The sequence below is a fragment of the Equus caballus genome, chromosome 21, assembly GCF_041296265.1.
Source record: "Equus caballus isolate H_3958 breed thoroughbred chromosome 21, TB-T2T, whole genome shotgun sequence".
Taxonomy (NCBI): Eukaryota; Metazoa; Chordata; class Mammalia; order Perissodactyla; family Equidae; genus Equus; species Equus caballus.
This window is the reverse complement of record NC_091704.1, coordinates 33,434,107-33,460,057: the sequence shown is the minus strand read 5'-3', so window position 1 is coordinate 33,460,057 and position 25,951 is coordinate 33,434,107. Positions and strand designations below refer to the sequence as shown.

The following is a 25,951-nucleotide window of genomic DNA, read 5'->3' as shown; positions in this document are numbered from 1 at the left end:
CGGCACCCTCCCCCCACCATTTCGCCCAGACTGTACTAGCCTATCAAGATGAAAACAACACTATGACACTCGGAACAAACTTCTCCTGTCAGATGCACACAGGGACCCTCTGTTGCACAATCTGCGCTTGTCCCTCATGCAATAGAGATTCAACTCGCAGATACGAGATCCAGACTGCAGATCAGAAGGGAGACTGACTTCTGCCCTTCATTTGGGCCAAAGAATACTTATCTCCTTATTTCCAACTTCTTCTCAAGTTGCAGCTAGACCTGGGGAGATGTAAATATGTAAGTAAAACCCAAGACCATATTCGCAGGTTATCCCTTTCCAAATGCCAGCACTTCTCAGTTGCCTTATCACAGGCTGACTCAACTCCTTATTCATAAGGGGCCAATAGCAAGAAAAGGCAGCTCAGTGTGCCAGGAGGGCTGCAGGAGTTACTGACATATACTGATCTTTTTGTTCTGACACACTGGTGTGTGGGCTTGGGCTTTGGGCAAAGTTTCTCTGTCTCTCTTTCTTGCAGCCCCAGGCTATCCTTAATCCATAGCTCCACTGAAGAAGTCCTTTCTGGAACAGACATAACATAGGAAACTTCAATGATTGTTGTTGGTGTTTAATATTTATTGAACACCCACAACTGGACCAAGCACTCTACTGATGGATAGCTTGCATCTTATTAGAATTTTCCGGGTGGGGGAAACACTATAGCTGAAAGCTAAAAGCTGTTTAGCCACTGTAAGAGCAACGAGAATACACATTCCTCGAATATCTCTAATTGCTTCCCATAACACAATGCAATTTTCTGTTTCTTCCATTAAAAATAGTTATTAACATACTCTGTGAGTACATCTCTATGGTACTTTTTGAAACATTCAACTAAGCCCACTAGTAGCTTGAGCGGAAAAAAAAAAGTCATCGTGTTGAAAACGTTTTTAAAGATTTTGTTTTTTCAGAAAATGTGTAACATAATTAGAAATAAGATTCTTTTTCAACCTGCACAATGTTAGTCCTTGTTTTAGTTGCCTGCCTTTCTCTTCCTCAGAACCCAAGGTTGGAGCCTCTGACGAGTTCCATCTACAGAGACCAAGTCTATTGCCTTTCCTGAGATAGTCCTAACAGGAAAAAGAGGCAAGTAGCAGCCACAACCCTACCATTCTTACAGATCTTGGCAACAGGTCAGTTTCCCCAGACCCAGAAGCCTCCATCCTGTCCCCTATATCTTCATCATTGACAAACAGATCTGGACACTGCTTGAAACTTAATCTTCAGACTTAGAACCCTGAACCCTCTCCACTCCCTACCAGCCTTCCTTCCCAGAGCCAGACCCTGCATGTCAGCAGGAATCCTGAAAAGTGAGAAGTATTTCCAGAGTACCTAGATCTTTTGTTGGTGAGGTTCTGCCTGCCCAGTTGGACTGGAATTGGTGATCCTTTGAATCATTGCTTTTATACATAGAAAAAAATCTAGATGCATATACACTAGCAAAGCATTAATAATCTTTATCTCTGGGTGGTAAGGAAACACATGATTTCAATTTTCTCCTTTTACTGTATTTTCCAAATGTCCTGCAATAAGACATATTACTTTTGTACTCAACTCAAAAAGTTTTTGTGTTTTGCTTAAAGTTACCGAGATATACCATTAGCCTTTCCCTATGTTTCAGCTTCAGTAAATTCTCTCTTCTCTTTTCCAAATCTAGCCTGGTGAAAAAGAACTTTCTTTCCACAAAGGAGACCATAATCTGAAGAACAAACTCTAAGAGAAAATTTTTTTTTTAAGGTTTTAAAATCTTTTGTAACATAAAAGAGCAAGCTTTTGAAATTGTATTCTTAAAACATACAAAAAGGAAGATAAGAGATTTATTAATGATATAAGGAATCAAGATTTTCATGGCACCATGAAAATTATAAAATAAAAATTTAAGTTAAAAATTACAAAATAAAAAATTAAATTAAAATGATGTAATGTTAAAACTGAATTAGAAAATGCAGGGGCCGGCTTGGTGGCATAGCAGTTAAGTTTGTGCATTCTGTGTCAGCAGCCCAAAGTTCACCAGTTCAGATCCCAGGTGTGGACCTATGCACCACTTATCAAGCCATGCTGTGGTAGGCGTCCCACATATAAGATAGAGGAAGATGGGCACAGATATTAGCTCAGGGCCAATCTTCCTCAGCAAAAAGAGGAGGATTGGCAGCAGATGTTAGCTCAGGGCTAATCTTCCTCAAAAAAAAAAAAAAAAAAGAAGAAGAAAAGAAAACAAAATGTAAATCAAAGCCACAAAGTGGGGACAGTAGGACACAAGGACTTATACCCTAGACACAAAACCAAATAACCCTCAGCTTTGGAAGTCTCCCTATCCCCCATCCCCTCCCCAAGTGCTTTAGTTGCAAGACTTGGATCTTTCTGTGTTAATGGGAGGGCTGCCTTCTTGTAATCTCATGGTTTTTCACTCTACCTGGGAAATGTGTTTCCTTCCAAAATGGATTATTTATGTTGTGCTGCAGGTTCTGTAACCCACTTTCCTCAATCGATCCACCAGTAACAAAGCTCACCGTTGTGCATTTGAATTTCTTTACTCTGAAATTTACAGATTGCTGTCATTTGTTTCCTCATTGCAAAATCTCTTTATATGACTTTAGCTTCAGTAGAATTTAATACTTTTGAAAATCGAAAAGAAAAACAAAAGACTATGAGACACCACTTCACACCTATTTAGATGATTATAATCAAAAAGACAGTTAATAACAAGTGCTGATGAAAATGTGGAGAAATTCAAACACTCACACCTTGCTGATGGATATAAAATTATATGAACAATTTCCAAAATATTGTTTGGAAAACAGTTTGATAGCATCTCAAAAAGTTAAACATAGAGTTATCATATGATCCAGTAACTCCACTCTTAGGTATATATACTCAAGATAGATAAAAACATATGTCACACAAAAACTTGCATGAGTATGTTCATAGCAATGTTATTCATAACAGCTAAAAAGTGGAAACAACCCAAATGTCCATCAACTGATGAATAGATAAGCAAAATGTGGTATATCCATACAATGACATATTATTTTACTCAACCATAAAAAAAAATTAAGTACCAATACATGCAACAGTATAGACGAACCTTGAAAACATTATGCTAAGTGAAAGAATCCATATACAAAAGCTATATATTATACGATTCTATTTATATATAATGTCCAGGCTAGGCAAATCCATAGAGACAGTAAATAGATTAGTGGTTCCCATAAGGAAAGGAGGAATGAGGTGACTGCTAATGGTACAGGGTTTCTTTTCAGAGTAATAAAAATGTTCTGGAATTAGACGATGGTGATGTTTACACAACTCTGTAAATATACTACAAACCACTAAATTGTACAATTTAAAAGAGTAAATTTTATGATATGTGAATTATACCTCAGTAAAGCTATTATTTTTAAAAAACTGAATTGGAGGGGCCAGCCCGGTCGCACAGCGGTTAAGTGCACATGTTCTGCTTTGGCAGCCCGGGGTTCGCCATGCTGTGGTAGGCGTCTCACACAGAAAGTAGAGGAAGATGGGCACGGATGCTAGCTCAGGGCCTGTCTTCCTCGGCAAAAAGAGGAGGGTTGGCAGCAGATGTTAGCTCAGGGCTAATCTTCCTCAAAAAAAAAAAAAACTGAATTGGAAATATCAATATAAAATTATTTTTAATTTATGATTGTTTTCTATCATAAATTTCTATCTCTGTCCATTAAAATCTCCTAGAGATTTTCTAATCACACTGCAGTAGCAATGAGCACTCCTAGCACCCAGATTTTGATCTTTAATACCATTCCCCAATTTAAAAAAAAACAAAACAAGACTTCTTAGAGAACGGCTGATTCCACGCCTGGGCAGCAAATATATAAAGTCAGCCTAGTGCAATTTATGCCAGGAAGCAATCAAACTTTCCAAAATTAATAGGATTGTGTGACAAGGAAAGGCTACCTTGAAGGGACTTCCATAGGACAAAATTATGATGATTTCTGCTATTACGGAACAATGATTGAAACTGATGGAAAATTACTGAATCAATGAATAATCATGAGTCCATAATCGTATTCTTTGAGAATCAGTCTTTGAGCAAGAAAAAAAGCAAAACACAGAAACTTATTTGTCAGAATCACTTGAAATAGCCATTCAACCAACACCTTACTTTGAAAACATGTAAGGGGGAAATCAAACATTTATTCTGCCTTTTCAGCATAAACGAGCTTTCAAAGTAATCAATAGCCTCACTTATAAATACATATATATTTAACATATATCTTATTATAAATTATATATTTTATATAAATTATATTTTATATAAATTATATATCTCCTCACTAATATTTGAGCAGAGACATGAAGGAAGTGAGGGAGCAAGACATGCACGTAGAAGGAGCCACAGATGCAAAGTTTGTGAGATGGGCACGCATTTGGAGACCAGTGAAGTTGTAGAGAACTGAAGGAGAATCCTAGATGATGAAGTCAAAGAGACTGTGGGAGAAATACCTGTGAGTACCACGTAGGGCTCATAAAAATGACTCTATCTAAGTCACCGGAAAACAATGGCCTTTTTTGTTGTTGTTGTTCTATTAGTGTACATAATTACCTCCCATCTTTCCCTTAATCACCTTCATCTTTTAGTCTAAGGATGACAAACATGGTTGATGACATACCTCAATATGGTGCCTAAAATAGATTTGCTAATTGATTATAGCTTTAGAATCCTTTTCTGCTCTCATTAACTCAAATTCACCTATTTGTCATTCCTGTCCCATAATCTTAGGAAGTATTTATGTGTAATCTTTGTCCTAACTGGGCCGAAAATCTATGTTGTATAGAAAATACTAAATAAACTAACGGGCTCATTGGTTTCTTAAACCTGTTAGCAGCACTTCACTTCCTCTCCATCTTAGTGTGGGTCCCCCAGAAAGCAAAACCTGAAAGGAGGCTTAAGTCCAAGCTCTCTATTGGAGAGTGTGATTCAGGGGTCAACAGTGAGGGCTAGGGGAGAGAAGAAGGAAAGGAGAGCCAGTACAAAGATGCCTTATTGACCTGGCCACCTTTACCATGACTGGTTCCTCAATCCCACAAAATATCCTAAAATTTTTCTCAGGACCATCTATCTTGGGGAAGAAAGGGGAAGTATTTATCCATAGGCTCCCATTACTGATGAGATCAGGTCAGTCGTTCTGCGGAATGACTCACCGTCTGGATTTGCCTGATTGTTTCCCTGTGGTGTATTTCTTCTACTTCCTGAATTTCCTATAAATAAGAAAGTTAGTGCTAACATCTTGATTAGATTCAATTGACACATTTTTGGCTAGAATTCATCATGGATGCATTCCATTACATCAGGACACACCAATAGCTGGTTGCCCCACCAAAGCAATACAAAGATTTACCACTGGATTTGAGTGAAGGGTCCCTCCATTATGCTGTGGTTTCCCCCCTAAACTAGGAAGTCATTTGGTTTCTTTGGAGCCATATTAACGTCAATTAATTCCTCACCAATCATTCATCTAATGGTTTCACTATCAATTGGTACTCGATTGTACTCAATTAATTTGTACACACAATAAATATTGTTTAATGTATGAATAATGTCAGAGGCAGCTGGAGATGGATTTCTCATCTTCCGTCCTCTCTATCACCACTCCAAGAAGTGGATCCCAGATGGCAACACATTCTAGAGACTGGAGTTTACACAAGACAAATAGTCTCACATCATTGTATATCCTGAGAGAGTGCTTGGGGCCCTTTCACCCTTTCCTCACGGAAGTTTTGTATCTTGAGATGCTGCTACTCTTTAAAGTTAGTGCTCGGAAAGTACGAAGAGGAATGTGTATTTTCTTGGGTATTGGTTTATGAAAAAAAACACTCATTCTCATTCATTTGTTTGGTTAGTTCCTCCCAAAGTGCTCAGTATTCTTGATTGTAATTGGTCATACCTAGGTAGATCTGGCTGTGTCCAAGGTCAGAAAGGAAGATTGACTTTTGTTACCCATAAAAGATTTATTCATTAAGATGACGCTGGTAATTTAGGACATTCAAAATTTCCTTTTTTTTTTAAGATTTTATTTTTCCTTTTTCTCCCCAAAGCCCCCCAGTACACAGTTGTATATTTTAGTTGTGGGTCTTCTAGTTGTGGCATGTGGGATGCTGCCTCAGCATGGCCTGACGAGCGGTGCCATGTCAGCACCCAGGATCTGAATCAGCGAAACGCTGGGCCGTCGAAGCGGAGTGTGCGAACTTAACCACTCAGCCACGGGGCCGGCCCCAGGACATTCAAAATTTCTTGAATCCCACAGACTCCTTAAACAGAAGTTCCAAACAGAAACCTGCCCCTCCTTCATTACTATCTATCTCAAGAAACGATACCACCACTCACTCATTCATACCAAAAACCCAGGGGTTATCCTTGTTTCCTCCCTTTCCCTCATCCCCCACATCCAATCAATCAACAGAACTTATCAATTCTACCTCTTAATCATCTCTTGAACCTATCCTTCTCTTCAGCCCAATTGTCACCCCCGATATAGTTTTGATACTGGCATGGCATTCCAAAAGTTGGCCTTTCAACTGTGCTAGTACCTTCCAAATCTATCTCCACAGTTCAAGCTGAGAGAGCATTTCTAAGTGAAAAATGGCTCATGACACCCCCTACGTAGAATATTCCCATGGATTTCCTCTGGAATACCAGTGAACCCAAGGTTTTTACAAGAACTTATATAATCTGCACCATCAGCTTCTCTCATCTCAATTTCCACTCTTTCTCTCAACATATGTGCTTTGATCATTACCAAACTTCTTTTGGTTCCTCATATGATTCCTCTCTTGCCCACTGGGCTTCATGAATAATCTTCCACCATCTCTCCCAAGCACCACCTCCTGCCAGCTAACTCCTCCTCAAACGTAAGGTCTGAGATAAACGTCACTTTATTAGGAAGACCTTCCCCGGCCATCCTCATCACAATTTATTGTACATACTTATTTAATACCTGCCTTCTCTGTTATCCCAAAAGTTCCAAGAAAGCTGCAACTAGATTTGCCTTGTTTGCTTCTCCATCCCCATCAGAGTCTGGAGAATATAATAAGATGTTTAATAAACATTTGTTGAAATTATGTTGAAAACTATGCCACAGAAAGACTATGGGCTATTTGTGCTAGCATATTTTGTGTGCCTTAACTGAAGATTTTATGAGTATTAGGAAAACATTAGAGGCCAGCCCTGTGGCCGAGTGGTTAAGTTCGCACACTCCGCTTCCATGGCCCAGGGTTTCACCAGTTTGGATCCTGGGCACAGACATGGCACCACTCATCAAGCCACATTGAGGCAGCGTCCCACATGCCACAATTAGGAGGACCCACAACTAAAAATACTCAACTATGTGCTGGGGGGATTTGGGGAGGGAAAAAAAAAAAAGAAGATTGGCAACAGTTAGCTCAGGTGCAAATCTTAAGAAAAAAAAGAAAAACATTATCTATAAAAGTATTTTAAGGGTCAGCCCCATGGCATGGTGGTTAAGTTTGGCATGCTTCGTTTCAGCAGCTCCAGTTCATGGGTTGGGACCCTGGCATGGACTTACACTACTCGTCAGCCATCCTGTGGTGGTGACCCACATATAAAGTGGAGGAAGATTGGCACAGATGTTAGCTCAGGGCTAAACTTACCCAGCAAAAAACCAACAAATAAATAAGTAAAAGTATGTTAAGTTATTTAGAATACAGTAGTAATTACAGAGCTGTTTCTTTTGCTCATTACTCCTTGAAAAGCCTAAAGTACGACCCCTTCCTAAATGCTGGGCTATAAATTTTTCCTAGCTCAGTTTTGTCCTATGTTTTGTAGTGGGATCTAGGAAACAGTGATAATAATACCTATCTGGAAAGGCAGATAATAAAATGGAGATGATACATTTCATGTGCCTGGCAGGAAACAGGTACTCCAATACATGGTAGCTACTATTAAAAAACAAAATAATAGATGGATGCATGTTGGGATGTGTGTGTGTGTGTGTGTGTGTGTGTGTGTGTGTGTATGTGTTTCTTCTGAATTCTCTCAAGACAATTGCTGTAATTATGACACTGATTAATTTTGTAAGATACTCTAATATATGGAGTTATTCCAAGGAGGACACCCTGACTCGGGTCTGAAGGCTTCTTGAAAACCAAGTAGACTGATTGGTGTGTACTGGCAGAACAACCAGCTCATCTAACAGCTGGAGTTTTCAAATCAGGGGTCTTAATCTGGGGTCTACAGAACCATAGAGGATCCCTGCATGGATTTCAAAATGTTCATGAGCTCCTTAAAAATGAATGCAAAATTTTGTATAGGTGTGTATGTGATTGTTCACTATTCTGGGAAGGTGGCTCATATTTTTCAATAGCTTCTCAGAGGGACTGTGAATAAGAAAAAGTTAGGAATCATTGCCTAAAGGTTTCTTCAGCAAATCTGGTGCTCTGGCAAAAATGAAAATGTTTACAGTGTGATGGCTGTGTCATCTGGCTGGCCAAAGCAATGTTTTCTGCTAAAGCAAAGATTAGAAGTCTTGGGGTCAAAATGATCTCAACTAAATGGTTCTTCTACACTATGTTTCCATCTGCCCAACATGTGAGCCATTAACACATTGTTCCTGTTGATGATTTTTATATCCTTCCTGCAAGGAAATCACACTGAGACCAGTTCAGAAGAATCATTTATCTAATATATTGGAAAACCAAATCCATGAGCCTCCTATATATACTAACAATTTTATATTGCTAAAGAGTGACTATTGGAAATTAAGCACACATTGACCAAGACTGCCTCTAAGTCATTCATCTACCAGTCTTCATAATATATATACTGTTATTCTAGTCCAAAGAATAACAAGCTCGCCATGTGTTGAAATAATTTATTTCAACACTTAATGCATCATCTGTCCTGTATTTCCACATGTTGTGTCATCACCATTTGACCTCAACCCATTGTTAAATATTTAATAGTACTGTTGGATAAACAATACAAAGTATCGTTTACTTTTGAATGTAGCATTTACATGAAAAAAAATAAGCCAATACATGCTTCAAAAGGTACAATTTTACGTTATGGTACTAATCTTTCTAGCGGATGGAAACTGAAATATAAGAAGAAAGGAAATTATGGGGAGGATGAATGAATCAGGGAGAGCAACGACAAATGAAAAGATGCCATAACTCTCCAATAAAGAATAAGGGCAGAAAGTAACTGCCACCCAAATGTTGGCACAAGGGGAACTGCATATTCCCACTTCTCAAAACTTAGGCATGATGATGGATTGTTTTGAGTAGGAATCTATTCACAATAAAATGAAGAAACTATATTCCACAAAACACTAACAAATTATTTTTAACACTTACTGAGTGTAAATCTTATGGTGACAGAAATTATTCATTTCAAAGAGTGACTGCAGTCTAAGAGAAACACCAAAAAAATATGTGTAAGAGATTTTGATGAGTTAGCACACCCCTCCTGGAAATTGTGCTCAATACATTCTTTTTGACTGACTATAGACAATCAGCCTTAGGAAGTATGAAGACAAGTATAAGCCTGCACCAGGAAATCTTTATAACCCATTGAGTTCCTTTGAGATAAAGAATTGAAAACTGCATTTATTATCCTATTTCAGCATGTTTTTCAATGGCAGGCAAAATACAAAATGGACCTACAAACTATAGTTGAGAAAAATTAAAGAGAACCTAAGTAAATGGAAAGATATACCATGTTCATGGTTTTGAAGACTCAGTATTGTTAAAATTTCAATTCTCTTCAAATTTATCTACCCCATTCATAATCCCATCAAACTTTTTTTGTAGAATTCAAAAAGTAGATTCTAAAATTCATATGGAAATGCAACTATAATATCCAAAGCAACCTTGAAAATAAACAAAGCTGGAGAAATTACAGTACTTTACTTTATTACTTACTATAAAGTCACAGTAATAAAGATAATGTGATACTGGCATAGGATCAAATATAAACCAATGGAACAGACCAGAGAACCCAGAAATAGATCCAAACTTATAAGTCCATCTCAGTTTTGACAAAGTGCAAAGGCAAAAAGAATGCAAAATGAATTTGGAATGAATTCCCCTATAAGGAAAGATTACTAAATAAAAAATCTATAGAGGATACAATAGGATGTCTAAAGTCATGTCTAATTGGCTTGTGAAATTTGGACCTATGATAAACATAATATTTCACTTTTTGGGCAAATTAGATATCAGAAATGAGACAAGACTCATGTCAAATAAAAAAATGCAGATGACAACACAGACGATCAAACAGCAATTGTATCAACTATTGATTGCAATACTAAACAGGAAGCACTTAGAAAAGAACTAATTATTAAATGTTCAAACCACTGCTACTCTATGGAAAGCTAGAATGCGGTAACAGAAAACAAAATATACAAGAGTAACTACAGCATACCAACTCACCTTCAGTCGATGAATAATCTAAGAAGGTACCTCTTACTTTGATTGACATATTGTTTCAACGATAAAGTCAGGAAACAGAACAGCAAATAACGATTTGCTCTCCTCACACTTTCCGTGCAGTAGACAGTGTAAATGGAATCAGGGTTAAAAGTGCTAAAGGTCACACACTGACACTTTCAGTCATATCCAAATATACTTTTGTTGTCGTTAGTGCCCTGGAGTCGATTCAGACTCCTAGTGACCCTGTGTACAGAAGAGCAGAACCCTGCCCGGTCTTTTTGCGCCATCCTCTCACCTTCCGGCACTACAACAAACAATGCTCCACTGCTATTCATGGGGTTTTCATGGCCATTTTTTTCAGATAGGTGAGTGGCCAGGTCCTTCTTCTTAGTCTGTCTCAGTCTGGAAGCTGCACTGAAACCTGTCCATCATGGGTGATTCTGCTGGTATTTGAAATACCAGTAAAAACCCACAGATGGGTAGTATAGTTCCCTCTGACCCATAAAAGAACCCTGGCCATGGCAGTGAAAGCGCCTGAATCTTAACCACTAGACCACCAGGACTGGCTATCCAAATATATGCATTATTTGCATTGTCAATGTGACCTAAAATACAGTAAACTATTTAGAAGTTTCTATTAATCCAACATAACATTCCTATCCTGAGGCATAATTTGAATTCTTTACTAAGGTTTATTTTAATGATTTAATTATGTTAAACTTGAATATGCTGATATGGCTAGTTTAAGTGACTATGTGCCACATATCTTAGATGACTTCTGGAAATGGAAACCCAAAATATTTCTAAAATTGGAAGGGAAAATAAGGCAATAAGAATGTTACACAGAAACAAGTAGTATCAAAATGATGACCGACCCTACAAAATGATTGACTGACGCTACATAACATCAAAGCAACAATGAAAAGAGGAAAGTTCAAGTGATCCATTAATTGTTTTCTGAGTACTATATAAAAAACATATATTCTAATGACTTTTTGCTTAATCAACTGGTGGTTTGGACATCTTGGATAAACATTGCTTTTATGTACTCACATTTCTTAACTTTTTAGTTCTGCAACAATTCAGCCAATACAGAACTATTACCCCCCACCCACTTCAAATCCTCATTCTAGCCTACGAAATTGCACAACCCCAGACCATGACGCAGTAACTGTTTTTGTACCTGGAAGAACAAAATCTGATTTTAAAATCATTCAGCCTACTTCTCAAGTGCTTAAATTCTGTTGTTTAATCAAGATTGATTATTCACATTTGAAATCTTAATATTCATTTTGAAAACATCTAAGTTCAAAAAAGTTGACATTTAATTTTTAGGCAAAAAGTAAAATCTACTCAGTTCATGACTTTCAAATTTTCCATCCATCACCTCATCCCACCCCCTCCATAATCTCTTGTTAGGGACTGAAATGGAACCAGGTCGGTTCTGGTCTCAAACAACAATTTCATATCATTTCAAACAGCTATCTCAGGAGCTAGGTTGAATTATTTGCTAAACTCTAATATTTTAAATTTATAAACTTCAGAAGGAAGATAGCTTTAGAAGCTGACATAAAAACAATCAGAGAACAGCAGTGTTTTTGTGTGCTGCCCAGAAAGTCAGTTACAAAGTGGTCCTATTGTGTTTCTCATAATTTACATTTACTTTTTTGGCAGAGCAGAAAGGGAAAAAATAAGAAGTCAAACTTGGAGGCAGACAACAAAAATGAAAGAAGGCATTTTTATTTTAAAATGTCCCCTTGACATTTAGACATCTACAAACCCAATATTTAACATTTACAGAGATAAAACAGTAAAAGAAATAGCAGCTGTTTTTCTGTGATGTCACTTAACAGGTGTGATACCATTTCATACCACAGAAATTGGATGGATCTCTTGCTGATACCACAGGAGGCCCAGAGGGAACCAGTATTGACCTGTGTCTCATTTCCTCTGATTGGCCAGAAAATAACCCCAGGCCAACAAGAGACGTGATGACTGATCTGTGCCGATTCGGAGCAGACAGTCTCCCAAACAGATCAATACTATCCAAGGTGCAGCTGAAAAACAGGATGAGCTTGTATCGTTAAGCAAACACCAAACTGCTTATTCACAAGGGCAAAAGCAACACAGCACTTGTGTTTTCCACAGTGTGTTTGTCAGTGACCTCAACCCTGACCCACAGGGCCACCCTCTCTAGGGCAAGAAGCAACCCTGTATTGGGTCTGCCTCCGATACTGGAGCATTCCTATGAGTGGTGGCATTTTTTACAATGAGAGCTACTGTGCCTGCTTTGGCCTAGCCTAGACAATTACATGATGCCAAAGCAACTAGTCAATGAAATCGATTTAGTCAAAAGACCGGTCTGCGTATTTGGCATTATGTAAACAAAAAATAAAATAAAACCAGAATTTTTATTTTTTACCCATCATACTGGAATTGGGTAGACACACCTTGGAGTAAACGAATTTAGAAAGTTTTTATGATACCAGTTGTTTCTATATACATAAGTTAAAATGTCTGAATAAACCAAATACTTTTGCTCAAACATCCAGATAAATATTTTTTTGATTAACCTCCCAAAATTGCCTCTATTCTAATTTTCATTTAGTCACATAGATCCTCCCTCTCCCCAAAAAAAGTCATATTGTGAGTATCTGTATGCTCTTTTTATATCAACATATTATATCAGCACATATATCGACATGTTATATGTGCACATGTAAATGAACGAGTTAAATCTAATATGAACATGCAAGTTACAGCACTATGTTCAATGCTATAAAGTTATAAAATATGAGGAAATTATTATCTTTAAAACAATCTTCCCAAGATTATTGAGAAAATAAACTATGGGTTAAAGTGTGACCCTACATTCCTCTAGGCAAGATGACTTCATACACGACCTGGCATGAGTAAAATTTAAATGTTTTGTATGGTCCTAGGGTGGAACACTTAATTACAGTTACATTTTCCAGCTTCCAGAGGCTACAGCAGATTCAGGACCAATAACTGTATTGAAACACCAGGCAAATATAAAATCACATAATTATGTTTGGGTCTTTAAATTTTATAATGGCTATTGGTGCAACTGATCTGAGATCCAACCATCTACCATCTCAGATCTTTTATTTAGAATATTTATTTTCAAACCCATGGTTTGATAAACCTAGCTAAAACAGAAGCTGTGTCTCTTGCTGCTATTCAAAGACAAATTTGTACCAAAAAGAAAATCAAGTAACAACAATCAATAGCTTTTCTCTTTCCTTGAACTAAGTTTTCCCTGGGAAAAAAAGACTTGAAGGGGACAAAACAGACTTTCCCTCCAGCCCTGTCTAAGCACTATATCCATCTCCTGAATGAAGAAGAAATAAATTCAACTTTGGAACTCTGCCATTGAGTGGCGGCTCCTGCAAAGGGGACAGTTTGCTATTAATTGTTAATGTCGTCTGCCATTAGAGGGCACTAAACAACTCTACATTACCGCTGCATCGGAGGGAAGAGAGAAAGGAAGACGGGAAAAGAAAGAAGGGAGGGAGAAGGGGGGGAGAGTAAGAGCAGAGTCGGGGGAGAGGGAAGGAAAGAGAAAAGAGAAGGGGTGGGCACACGGGAGGGAAAGAGAGAAGACGGAAGACTGAGACAGAGAAAGAATAAATCTGGAAAGATTAAGAAGTATGTGGAGCCCCCAGAGCCGTCTGAAGTGAGCAAAAAGCCAGACTCGGGCCGCCAGCGCCCCTCCCCTCCCGTCCTCAGGACGGTAATTATAAAGCGAAAAGCAGCGGCGAGGTCACCCGTTTTTACCAGCCTGCTGCACCGAATGCGCGCGGTGCAGGTGCGGCGGCCGCGGGCTTTGTGATTCATGCCCACTTTCAAAGGGGGGCTTGGGCCCGTCTGAGAGGCACCCAAACAACTGTCTTCTAATATTAGCACGGCTGTATTTCGGGATCTATTATAGTCTGTCCAGACAGATCCCATTGTAATGGGATCTTTTATTAAAAGATTAGCACTATCTCCTGCAGTTGGTGGAAAAAAATCTGTTATCACTGAGTTATTTGCAGTTGTGGAGGGGGTAGGAGGGGGGTGGTGGAAGATGGAGTGGGAAGGAGAGAGGAGGAGTTGGGGGGGCGGTCTGGCGGGGGTAGGCTGGGGGGGGGGGGGGCGAAGAGGGGCGGATTTGAAATCCGTAGGAGAACAAATCCCAGTGACCTGCGAATGTCCAAGAATTTTGTCTGCATACTTCGCTGTCTGTTGTCCTGCGGGCTCCAGAAGCGAAAAGAATAGAAATTAAAAAGGCAGCTTTGGAATAAACAATATAGCATTTTCCGTGAAGTAATCGTTTTATATAAAAGGAAATATCGCCTCCTCAGTTTCATTCAGCGGTGCCAAAAATGTTATAAATGAGAGACCCGCCAACTTTCAGCGAAGAATGCCAGCCACTGTGCTTAATAAACTGAGGCTACAGAAGTTCATTATCGATGTTGCAATCTTTTTTATTCCGCGAAGAGAGAGAGAGAGGAGAGAGAGAGAGGCTGAGAAGGAGACTGGGAGAGACAGACGGAGACACACAGGATAGAAACTGGGGAGTCTCGGGGCGGGGAAGGGGGGCAGACCGCCTACGTCGGCGCCCCCGCTCGGGGCTCCGACTGCAGACGCGGCGAAGTGAAAGGGGAGAAGAGAAAGGGAGAGGGCGAGACTGCGACGGGGGGGCGCCGGGCCGAGGTGTTAAACATTTTTGTCTGCTTCGGACTCGTCGAAACCCAGGGCCGCGTCTCGGCTCGGCCCAGCCAGGGTGGAAGGGGTTGGGGCCGGGGTTCTCAACCACAACTTGGGCCGGGGATGGCCGCAAAGTAAGGCGCGCACAGACCCAGACACAAAACCTCGCCGGGGCCCGCGCGCAGGCTGCGGGGGCCTGCAGCGGCAGCGCGACCCGGCGAAGCGGCGGGGCCGGCGCGCGCCGAGCCCACCGCGAGCTGGAGATCTCGGCAACTGGGGGCTCTCTGGGCGTCTGCAAAGTCTTTCTGGAGCGGAGGAGCCGCGGTGCGGAGACACACGCCCGGGTTCCCCCCGCTCCGCCTGCCGCCGCCGCAGCCGCCGCCGCCGCCTCCTCCTCCAGTGCCCCCCCGCGCGCGCGCGCGAGCGCGCACACACACACACTCACACACACACACACACACACACGCCACCCCGGGCGCGCCGGCGCTGCTTGCGAGCGGCGGCGTGCAGGACTTGAAGTGGGTGTTCTTCCCCACTCCCCACCCCCGAAGCGTCGCCCCCATCCCCCGCCCCGGTCGCCTTCCCCCTCCCTCTCGCTCCTACGCAAATAAGAACTCGGCGATTCCCCTCCTGCCGCTTTGATTTCGGGCACCTCCAACAGATAATTGGGAAGGGTTTCTAGAAGGTGGGAAATGTCACCTGATTCACACTGAACTTTTAAAAGCTCCCCACCCCCAAGGAGACGCGCACACCCTCGCTCGCTGCCGCCCTCCCACTGCCCCACACACTGGGAGACCGCCCACCGCAAACCGCGGAGACCCCCGTCTAGATTTAAAGCGCGGCTGCGCCCGGCTTCTGACGTCCATTGAATCGCGCGGGCGGCCGGCGGCGAGCGCGGGGCTGCGCCGGGATCGCTGCGCCCTCAGCCGCTCGCCTCTGCGACGCGCGCCGCTCGCCAGAGCCACCCGCCGCCGCGCCCGCTCCCCGCGCCGCCGCGCTCCTCGCCCCGCGCCTGCCCCCAGGATGGTCCGTCCCAGGCACCAGCCCGGCGGGCTTTGCCTCCTGCTGCTGCTGCTCTGCCAGTTCATGGAGGACCGCAGCGCCCAGGGTAAGCGAGGGGGGATGCGCTGGGAGGCTCGGCTTGGGCAGGGGTTTGTACTTTTCTGTCGTCTCCACTTGGTCTGCTCTGAGCACCGCTGCTCTCGGAAGATGTTGGACCAACTTAGCGACTCTGGGATGGAGAGAAGTGGGAAAGCTGAAGGCAGTGACACTCTAGGACTGGGAGCCGAGTTTTGGAGCGCGGTTATCCTGAAAGGAAAGGGAGTGAGCTGGAGTCTCTCTCATTAGTTAGGATTAGATAGATGCTCCAAGTTCTGGACATAATGAGTTTAGATGTTATCTCCCCCGTTTGGCTCTGAAAAAGGGGACAAGCATCAGTAGCCTGGAGATTTCTGTCGACTCGTTTGCAATCTAACCTCTCTCCCTCCCACATCTTTTGGATACTTTTAAAAATGACTGGGGGGCGGGAGGGATACTGAAATTTCTTTGATGGCTGGGGGACGTGATTTCAGAAACTTTGCCCAAACTTGGAAATGTGGGTGCTGAAAATTTTAGGGGGAAGTAGCTTACTGCTTAGTGGATGTTTCTTCCAACCCCCTTCCCCCAACCCCTAAAAAAAAAACCCCACCAAATTATTACTCCAGAGTGTTTTGAGTAGTTTACAGTTTTTTCCCTCTGACTGTTAACTTTCTGTCGAACAGTGAGAAACCCACAACCGATTTAAATTCTGAGGTGCATTCAAAGCAAATTTCTAAACTTTGTTTTTTAAAATTAGATTTATTTCTATTAGTCTTTCGGTAGAATTCTTTTTAAATAATAATAGCAGCTTGCGGTCCAATCATTGTTAAAGTTATATAGATAATTTACGAGAAGTCTTCCTGGCCAAAACCCGAACGTTCAAAAGGGGGAAGGAGGAAAAATTACTTACAAAGATTTCTTGGTAGGTGTGAGATAGGTGTCTGTTACCGTGAAATGGTAGGAAGGGCCCCCCCTTTCTTTTTCCCCTACGCTTTTCTTGAGACAGACATGTAACTTTCCTTGCTTTAGCGTTAACATTTTAATTGTGTTGTAAACCGTGCCCCTGGGCACTGCCCCTCGCCGTCTGCACCGCACCACTCTGAGTTGCCCGCCTTGGGTGCCGGGGACGTGGGCGCCGGGGAAAGCAGCCCTTGGAGATTTCGAAAGATCGCGGTGGCCGCGGGCGTCCTCTGGGTCTGGCGGATTGCAAAACGGGCCCGTCGGGCGGGCTGCGCCTCGAGGTCGAGGCCGCGCGGGGCAGTTCCGGGCAGGGCCCGGTTGCTTTTTTGCTTTCATTTTTCACAAGTGCCTTTTGCCTGATCTGTTCCTCTGTGTGTGTGTGTGTGTGTGTCTGTCTCTGTCTCGCGCTCTCTTTTTCTCTTTCTCTTTCTCTCTCAAGTTCTCCTACTTTCTTAACCCCTGTCACAAATAATTCCCGTACCGCCTACATGAAACCAACATGTAAAAACATCCGTCGCATCCTGTTTTTGTCAGGTTCTTTAATCTGCTGTTCGAGTCGCTGCAGGTTATGAAATGGGACGAATAAAAGTAAACAGTCTAGTAAAAGTCAATGCAAGCTGCACGTGTTGTGTCTGGGTCACTGGTAACTGACATTGATATGGCTGGGGCGCTCTGCCTTCTAGCTCTCGCCCTCCCTCCCCCTCGCCCACCTCCCACCTCTTCAATCTGGGCTTTTTCGCCGTCTCCTTCCCCACCCCTTCACCCCTTGGATTTATTTTCTGCTTTTCTCTCCCGTCTGTCTCTTCTCCACCCTCACTCCCTCCCCATCCCCCCACCCCCCCCACCCCCCCCCCCCCCCCCCCCCCGGTCTCCGAACCTTGCACGCGGATACCTCCCTCCCCCTGCCCCGCGCTTACTCACCCACCTCCCTACCCCTGTCCCCTCGCAGCTGGGAATTGCTGGCTCCGCCAAGCGAAGAACGGCCGCTGCCAGGTCCTGTACAAGACAGAACTGAGCAAGGAGGAGTGCTGCAGCACCGGCCGCCTGAGCACCTCGTGGACCGAGGAGGACGTCAATGATAACACGCTCTTCAAGTGGATGATTTTCAACGGGGGCGCCCCCAACTGCATCCCCTGTAAAGGTAGGACTCTTCCTCCCCAGTTTGCAGGCCCTCAGTAGAGGGCGTCGTACTCTCAGCTTCCCCATTGCCCAGCTGGGGTTTGGGACTAGGAGAGCTTTGTTCGTGGGTTCCTCCTGTCTTCCCTCAGCCCTGGTAAGCCATCCGGGTTGAATCTTGCCTGCTACACGCTACAGGCAAAACGAGGTCGGCATAGGTTCCAGGACTTCTTAGCCAAGTCTGATGGTGAAGCCAGCCCACCTGCGCTCTTTGAGAGAGATTTGGGTATGGGGCGCAGCCCGCTGTACCCCTCCTCAAAGTTCTAAGAGAGAGCCTGGGCCCCTCCGGCACCAACTCATGGCTGCATGTTTGCGCAAAGCGCCCGCAGACCTCCTGGCTGACCTGCTTACTGCCTGGCCCTGGTTTTAATCCGTGTCTCTTTCCAACTCGTAGAAACGTGCGACAACGTGGACTGTGGACCCGGGAAAAAATGCCGAATGAACAAGAAGAATAAGCCCCGCTGCGTCTGTGCCCCAGATTGTTCCAATATCACCTGGAAAGGCCCAGTCTGTGGGCTGGACGGGAAAACCTACCGCAACGAATGTGCGCTCCTCAAGGCCAGATGTAAAGAGCAGCCAGAACTGGAGGTCCAGTACCAGGGCAAATGTAAAAGTATGTCCTCCCCGACCGCCTCCTCCTGCTTTCTGCCTTAGGTAGCCCCGCTGGAAGACCCCCTAGGGGATAATGATACCAAGTAAAGGAAGCTTTTTCTAACTGCTGAAGACTCCTTAAGAACACTGAACGCACCAACCTAGAGGCAGAGATTTTTCTCTTGAAAACCACAGGGCTTCCCATGTGCTTTCTGAAAGCTGGATGCTTCCGTTTTATGATTTCCTTCATAATATCAAATGCTTAGTCCTTAAGGACCAGAAGGTGCCTATTAATGTGTGTTTCCCTCTTTGTTTCAGAGACCTGCCGGGATGTTAACTGTCCAGGCAGCTCCACGTGCGTGGTGGACCAGACAAATAATGCCTACTGTGTGACATGTAACCGGATTTGCCCAGAGCCCACCTCCTCTGAACAGTATCTCTGTGGGAATGATGGAGTGACCTACTCCAGTGCCTGTCACCTGAGAAAGGCTACCTGCCTGCTGGGCAGATCGATTGGATTAGCCTATGAGGGAAAGTGTATCAGTAGGTATTCTGGATTGAGGAAAGAAAACAGAAAACAGGATCGAAAAGGCTAGTTCTAGTATTAAAACTGTGAGGTTAACCAATAAATAAGCCCAAAACCTCCCCAAAGGCATGGTTTCACCAAAGGGAGAAATACTCTCCAGTTTGGGTAAACTGTCGTGACCGCAGCATTCCTCAAGGAAACCATTGTCTTCCGGAAGCTTTGGCATATATATTGAAATGCCAGCAAGAAACAGGAAGCAATTTTCTGTCTTAGAAACTTAGAACTCACTCAATTTTACACATTTTTTTAAGTGCCAGACTTGCTGGAAGCAAGAAATAATTACTTAACAGTTCCTAAAATCTGTTATCAGATTCTGATAACTGATGGAATTCTTTCTTTTTTAAAAGATCTCTCTTGTGGGAAATAATCAAACACATATGTAACTCAAGGATACTGTGAAATCCTGTTCCAAAAAAATACTATTTTCATGCCCTAATATGGTATGTAGGAAACTGGGGGTTTATGTGTGTGTGTGTATGTGTTTGTGTGTGTGTGTGTTTGAGTTTCAGTTTTATTATCAAGCATTTTTGTGTAATATCTCTATTATGCCCACTATTGAGTAATAACATATAAGTTATATGTTTATATTTATTGATAGGGGACTAGAGAAAGGGGGAAAAGGGGAAATTGATTTACTCATCACAGGTGTATTATATCCTAGAAGCAAAGTCCTGTGAAGATATCCAGTGCACTGGTGGAAAAAAATGTTTATGGGATTTCAAGGTTGGCAGAGGCCGGTGTTCCCTCTGTGATGAGCTGTGCCCTGACAGTAAGTCTGAGGAGCCTGTCTGTGCCAGTGACAATGCCACTTACGCCAGCGAGTGTGCCATGAAGGAAGCTGCCTGCTCCTCAGGTGTGCTGCTGGAAGTAAAGCATTCCGGATCTTGCAACTGTAAGTTCGATTTTTAACCTTGCTGCAATTTGAAGGCTTTCCCAGGCAAGCCCTAGGGAATGGAGATGTAAAGAGCACAAAAACCTCCCCATGTAAGCTCCTTTCGGTTTTAAGTTAGGTAGCCGCTCAATTTCACCAGCAGTTCAGTGATCCCCAGGAAAATTCCATGGAATGTTTCCTGCCTTTTAGGATTTGTCCAGTGGTCATCAACGGGGTTGCCTCTACAAACTTGTTTCCAGTCATTTGCCCCTAATTCTTTTGCTTTAGTAGCGTGCTTTGCTGTTTGCTTTATTAACACTTGACTCTAAACTAACTGCTTCAAAAGTTTTTTTTTTTCTTTTTCAAAGACAGCTGTATCATATCACACACGGGCTGCTGCTTTCGCAGTTGCCTCTACTAACTGAATTAAGGACCCAAAGCAGTTATACCTAGAACACAAGAGCGCTTTTTATCTAATTTCAGGAATCTGCCCGTAAAACCTGAGCCATTGATTCTTCAGAACTTTCTGCAGTTTTTGACTTCATAGATTATGTTTTTTTAAAAAAATTTTTTTAAACTTATCGCATAACAGCAGATGCCCAAAAAAGAGCATCTCACTGCAAGTCACATAAAAATGCAACGCTGTAATATGGCTGTATCAGAGGGCTTTGAAAACATACACTGAGCTGCTTCTGCGCTGTTGTGGTCCATATTTAAACAACAGCTCCCCTGTATTCCCCCATCTAGCCATTTCGGAAGACACCGAGGAAGAGGAGGAAGATGAAGACCAGGACTACAGCTTTCCTATATCTTCCATTCTAGAGTGGTAAACCCTCCGCCCATGTTCAGTGTTGATATAGCCTTTGGGCAGAAAAAAAAAAAAAACAGGAAAGAAAAGAAAAAATATATTGTCCATACTGTAAATAAGTGTATGCTTATTTATTTGGGGGGAAAAGTATACATAAAGGACCTTTGTCCTAAAGCTGTCTCCCAGGCCACCTTGTTACTCATTGGACCCGGAGAGGCGGTCATTGTGAGGTCTACTGGATGAGGCCCATAGTTGAGAATTGTAGACATTTATTTATACTGTGTCATGTTTTATAATTTATACATAAAATGTCTGGTTGACTGTACACCTTGTTTTTGAAGAAATTTATTCGTGAAAGGAAGAGCAGTTGTTATTTATTGTGAGGTCTCTTGCTTGTAAAGTAAAAGCTTTTTTTTTTCCTTGTAAACCATTTAAGTCCATTCCTTACTATTGACTCACTCATCTGTCTCCCTTCATTTCACTGTTGTTAGACTCTTTTCCACTTTAACAAACTTGCATGTCAGTTTCTGTCATGTTTATTTATTGGATTCTCTGCTGCCTGTTCTGTACATACATGATCCCTCGGGTTTTGTTTACAAGGAATCTTGACTGACCAAAAGGCATTATAACTCTGACTTAAATAGAAGGTACAGAGAATACATCTTGGGGGAAACTCCTATTTCAGTTCTCATGTCGTGACAAAGACTTCTGTGAGAGAGGGGGTGATAGCAATGTTAGAATTCTAGTAACGTACCTTCAAGATGTTACAGATCCAAAGAGATTGAGTGATATGGGTGTCGGGAGACTGAAGGGAGCAGAATGCTACACTTTCAGCCTTTCATTAGGTGTTTCCTTTAAGCTAGTCTGCTGTACCTTTTAAATCAGTTCTTTTTCAACCAGTGTGTCACTAAAAGTTATATCAAAGCTTTATCAGTTCAAGTTTCTTGCTTTTCATAATACTTTTTTCTGATGCAATTTTATATTTTCAAACATGGCAAGTTAAATATAAATTCATTTAAATATATAGTTTTGTACTTTTCTACCATGTAAATGTGCAATGTATATAAAAGTTATAATGTGTATTTGTAAATAAATGATGAGTGAAAAAATAAAAAAATTTTAAAAAGCCAATGGTCTCAATTGCTGATGATGTAAAAAAAATCGTTTGGGCTTTTGAGTAAAAATGTATGTGATACATTTGCTGAGAAATAGAGTTATCAGTGAAATTGGTGGCCAGGACAGTAGAAGCTCCAAAGCAAGGTAAATTACAGATTACCTCAGTGGAGTTCGAAAGATAAAGGATCTGAGGTCCAGCGACCCCTTTGTAGGAGTAACAGCATACCATGGGGGTCACTAACCATGGGAAGAAATGGACTGTAGATGAGGGCTCCTCCCTGCAATGTACCAAACCTGAAGTTTTCCTCTTTAAAAACACCATCTTCTTAGGGGCCAGCCTGGTGGCACAGGAGTTAAGTTCACACACTCCGCTTCAGTAGCCTGGGGTTTGCTGGTTCGGATCCCGGGTGTGGACATGGCACCACTTGGCAAGTCATGCTGTGGTAGGCGTCCCGCATATAAAGTAGAGGAAGATGGGCACGGATGTTAGCTCAGGGCTAATCTTCCTCAAAAAAAAAACACCATCTTCTTAGCTGTCCTTTTTGTAAGCTCATCTCCATAGCCAAGTATGTCCTTTATCTTCATGTAAATAAAGTGGATCTTAGATCTTTAAAAAGCAAAGCACATCACAAGGAAAAGTAAAAATAGACCAATATTGACAAGCACATTCTAGAAATCAGAATATCAACTGCAGAAATAGGCATAGTATTGGAATTCTAGGGATGTGTGGTGAGGATGAGGTGGGAGTGGATTTCCACAATGATGTCCATGGTTCATGGGGATTAAATAATGGCACTCTCAAGGTAAGGACGTATGTCAATATTTTGCAGTTTATGTTAGACAGCCAAGTCACACAATTAGAGCCTCAGGTTGGCATTTGGGGCATCAATTGGTGGTCCCTATAATACACTGTAATACTTAACTAGATAGTCAATACAAGTTTCCAATTTTTTGTGTGCTAATTCACTGCCTAAGTGTTTAAAAATGTCGAAGATGTGCAAGATGCATTGAAGTGATGATTGGTAATGTGGGAAGGAAAGAGCAAAGAAAAGCCATATTGCCAACATTACTAAACAAATATGTTCTTTCTTTGAAAGACCATGACCCAAGTTCTTAGAAATTTATCCTTTTTGTGAAAACCCCCTTTAATGTAAATAATTGTGTGTTAAAAATGACTGCGGGAGACTGTTGGCTCTCAATTGTGGTCACCAAATGAGAAATTTGGTGGAGACAGACGGGCCTCTTGGGTAGGCAGAGTTTGTATAATGATTAGGAGCCCATAGGGTTTTGTTAGCCTTCAGCCTTGAGTTTCCAGAGGAGGGAAAAGGAGGTGCAGACGCACAGGCTGCCATTAACCACAGGCAGACAAGGATCAGAACTTCAACGCCCAGGAGCTACTGGCCTGCCACTAGGGATGGGCTCTCGAGAAAGGAAAGAGCCAGCAGATACGGTTTCCCAGCCTTTCCTGAAGCTGATTTGTTACTTTTTCCTGGGATGCTGCAGATGCTTGAAAGCTGCCATGGACGATCAGAGTAAAAACGTCAAATTTAACAGGCACTGATGTGTGTCTTGGCAAGGGGGACTGATAAAATCAACAGCTTGCCTTTTAAACAACATCCGGATTGTTTATTTAAAATTTGTATTTTGTATTTGTCAGCATCAATCATTCCTCTCAAACACCAGACAGTACCTCATTTTCCTTCTTAGAGTTTCCCACTTTTCCAGTAATCCTGTATTACGCTAATGAGTACCAAAAAATAGAAGTCTCTTTTAAAATTAAAATTAGATTAACATCATTAGGCTTTTGTGAGAATTTCAACTATTACTTTTAAAAAAATCTAATTCACTTAGGCATATAATGGAATTAATAGAAACAGTGGCTAGTGACTAGCTTAATTAGTATGACTACATACTAATCATCATTAGGGATTGGAAATATAAAGTAATAATGAAAAATCTATCAGAATAATGTTCATCGGATATCCATTTAAATTAAGATTTGCATATGCTATATGGGAATGGTTCCTACAGTGTGGCAAAAGTGAAATCTGGCATAACTAGAATCATTCTCAGGCCAGCCTGGTGGCACAGTGGTTAAGTTTGCATGTTCCGCTTCAGTGACCCAGGATTCCCTGGCCTGGATCCTAGGTGAGGACCTACACACTGCTTGTGAAGCCATGCTGTTGCAGGCATCCCACATACAAAGTAGAGGAAGATGGGCATGATGTTTGCTCAGGGCCAGTCTTCCTCAGCAAAAAGGAGGAGGATTGGCAGCAGACGTTAGCTAAGGGCTAATCTTCCATAAAGAAAAAAAAGAATCATTCTCAAACATGACAGCTAAATGCAATACCTGACCTTAGACTGGATCCTATAACCAAGGGGGGAAATGCTGTAAATAACATTATTGGGCCAATTGACAGAACTGGAGTACTGGCCATAGATTAAAGTATTGTATCGATGTCAAATTTACTGAAATTGATTACCATCTGTGGTTATGTAAGAGAATATCCTTATACTTAGGAAATACACACTGAATTTATGGGAAGGGACTAAAATGTATGTAACTTACCCTTAAATGATTTAGAAAGAAAAAATATAGGTTTATATAGGTTTTTTCCCCACATATATTCAAAGAGAAAGCACACAAATGATAAAAGAAATAGAGCAAAATGTTAACAATAAGTGAATCTGAGTAAAGGTTATTTGGGTATTTTTAGTACTATATTTTTGCTACTTTTCCATAAGTTTGAAATTATATCCGAAGTTTAAAATTTTTAAAAGTCATTTTCAAGAAGGAATGGTACACAGGAGACTGCTTCTCCCATTCTCTAGGAAAGCAACTGAAACGTCAGTCATTAAAAAAATCATTTTGGGGCCCAGCCCGGTGGCGTAGCAGTTACATTCGCAGGCTCCCCTTTGGCAGAGAGTGTTCATCACTTCAGATCCTGGGCATGGACCTACGCATCACTTATCAAGCCATGCTGTGGCAGGCATCCCACATATAAAATAGAGGAAGATGGGCACAGATGTTAGCTCAGGACCAATCTCCCCCAGCAAAAATAAGAGGATTAACGGTTGATGTTAGCTCAGGGCTAATCTTCCTTTAAAAAAAAATCATTTTAGGGGGCAGCCAGTGACGCAGCCATTAAGTGCGCATGTTCTGCTTCGGCTGTCTGGGGTTCACCGGTTTGGATCCCGGGTCCGGACATGGCACCGCTTGGCACAGCATGCTGTGGTAGGTGTCCCACGTATAAAGCAGAGGAAGATGGGCACGGATGTTAGCTGAGGGCCAGTCTTCCTCAGCAAAAAGAGGAGGATTGGCAGCAGTTAGCTCAGGGCTAATCTTCCTCAAAAAAAAAAAAAATCATTTTATATGACCAAAAGACTCCAGAAAATAATTCCAATGACTTTACCAAGGCTACTTAAAGAATCAAAATTGGCAATGAAAGAATTCCTGATATCTAAACTATATCCAAACTGAGAAAGAACCTTTTCTTTTCTGTAATCATCTTAAAATTGAGAGTGATTAGTAGCTTTTCTAAAACACTTCAAACACCCAAAATTCCCATTCTCCCCACTGCTT

The 25,951-nt window shown here is 41.9% G+C and overlaps 1 protein-coding gene and 1 long non-coding RNA gene across 5 annotated transcripts in view; one reads left to right on the top strand and one right to left on the bottom strand.

Annotated features, from left to right (window-relative positions):
- Positions 1–10,725, bottom strand: part of LOC138919951 (uncharacterized) — a 34,069-nt gene extending 23,344 nt beyond the window's left edge. The window contains exon 1 of the long non-coding RNA XR_011430549.1: positions 10,474–10,725. This is a non-coding gene — a long non-coding RNA (uncharacterized lncRNA). The remainder of the gene's footprint in view (positions 1–10,473) is intronic.
- A 4,297-nt stretch (positions 10,726–15,022) lies between these two features.
- On the top strand, positions 15,023–22,383 carry FST (follistatin). Of its 4 annotated transcripts, none has more exons than XM_023625236.2 (6): positions 15,023–16,291; positions 18,170–18,361; positions 18,791–19,009; positions 19,306–19,530; positions 20,238–20,465; positions 21,192–22,383. In XM_023625236.2, exons 1-6 carry the CDS (start codon positions 16,207–16,209, stop codon positions 21,272–21,274), a joined length of 1,032 nt encoding a protein of 343 aa, XP_023481004.1. In that variant the 5' UTR covers positions 15,023–16,206; the 3' UTR covers positions 21,275–22,383. The 4 variants fall into 4 exon arrangements, with proteins under 4 accessions (XP_023481004.1, XP_070101921.1, XP_023481007.1 ...); XM_070245820.1 differs by having other exon boundaries at positions 20,928–22,383; XM_023625239.2 differs by having other exon boundaries at positions 20,235–20,465; positions 20,928–22,383.
- Positions 22,384–25,951: the final 3,568 nt, after the last annotated feature.

Excerpts from the sequence above, each read along its gene's own strand:
- FST (NM_001081811.2), top strand. The coding sequence starts at position 16,207 with ATGGTCCGTCCCAGGCACCAGCCCGGCGGGCTTTGCCTCCTGCTGCTG. Across the intron at positions 19,010-19,305 it reads GTACCAGGGCAAATGTAAAA|AGACCTGCCGGGATGTTAAC; the intron begins GTATGTCCTCCC and ends TCTTTGTTTCAG. Across the intron at positions 19,531-20,234 it reads CTATGAGGGAAAGTGTATCA|AAGCAAAGTCCTGTGAAGAT; the intron begins GTAGGTATTCTG and ends ATTATATCCTAG.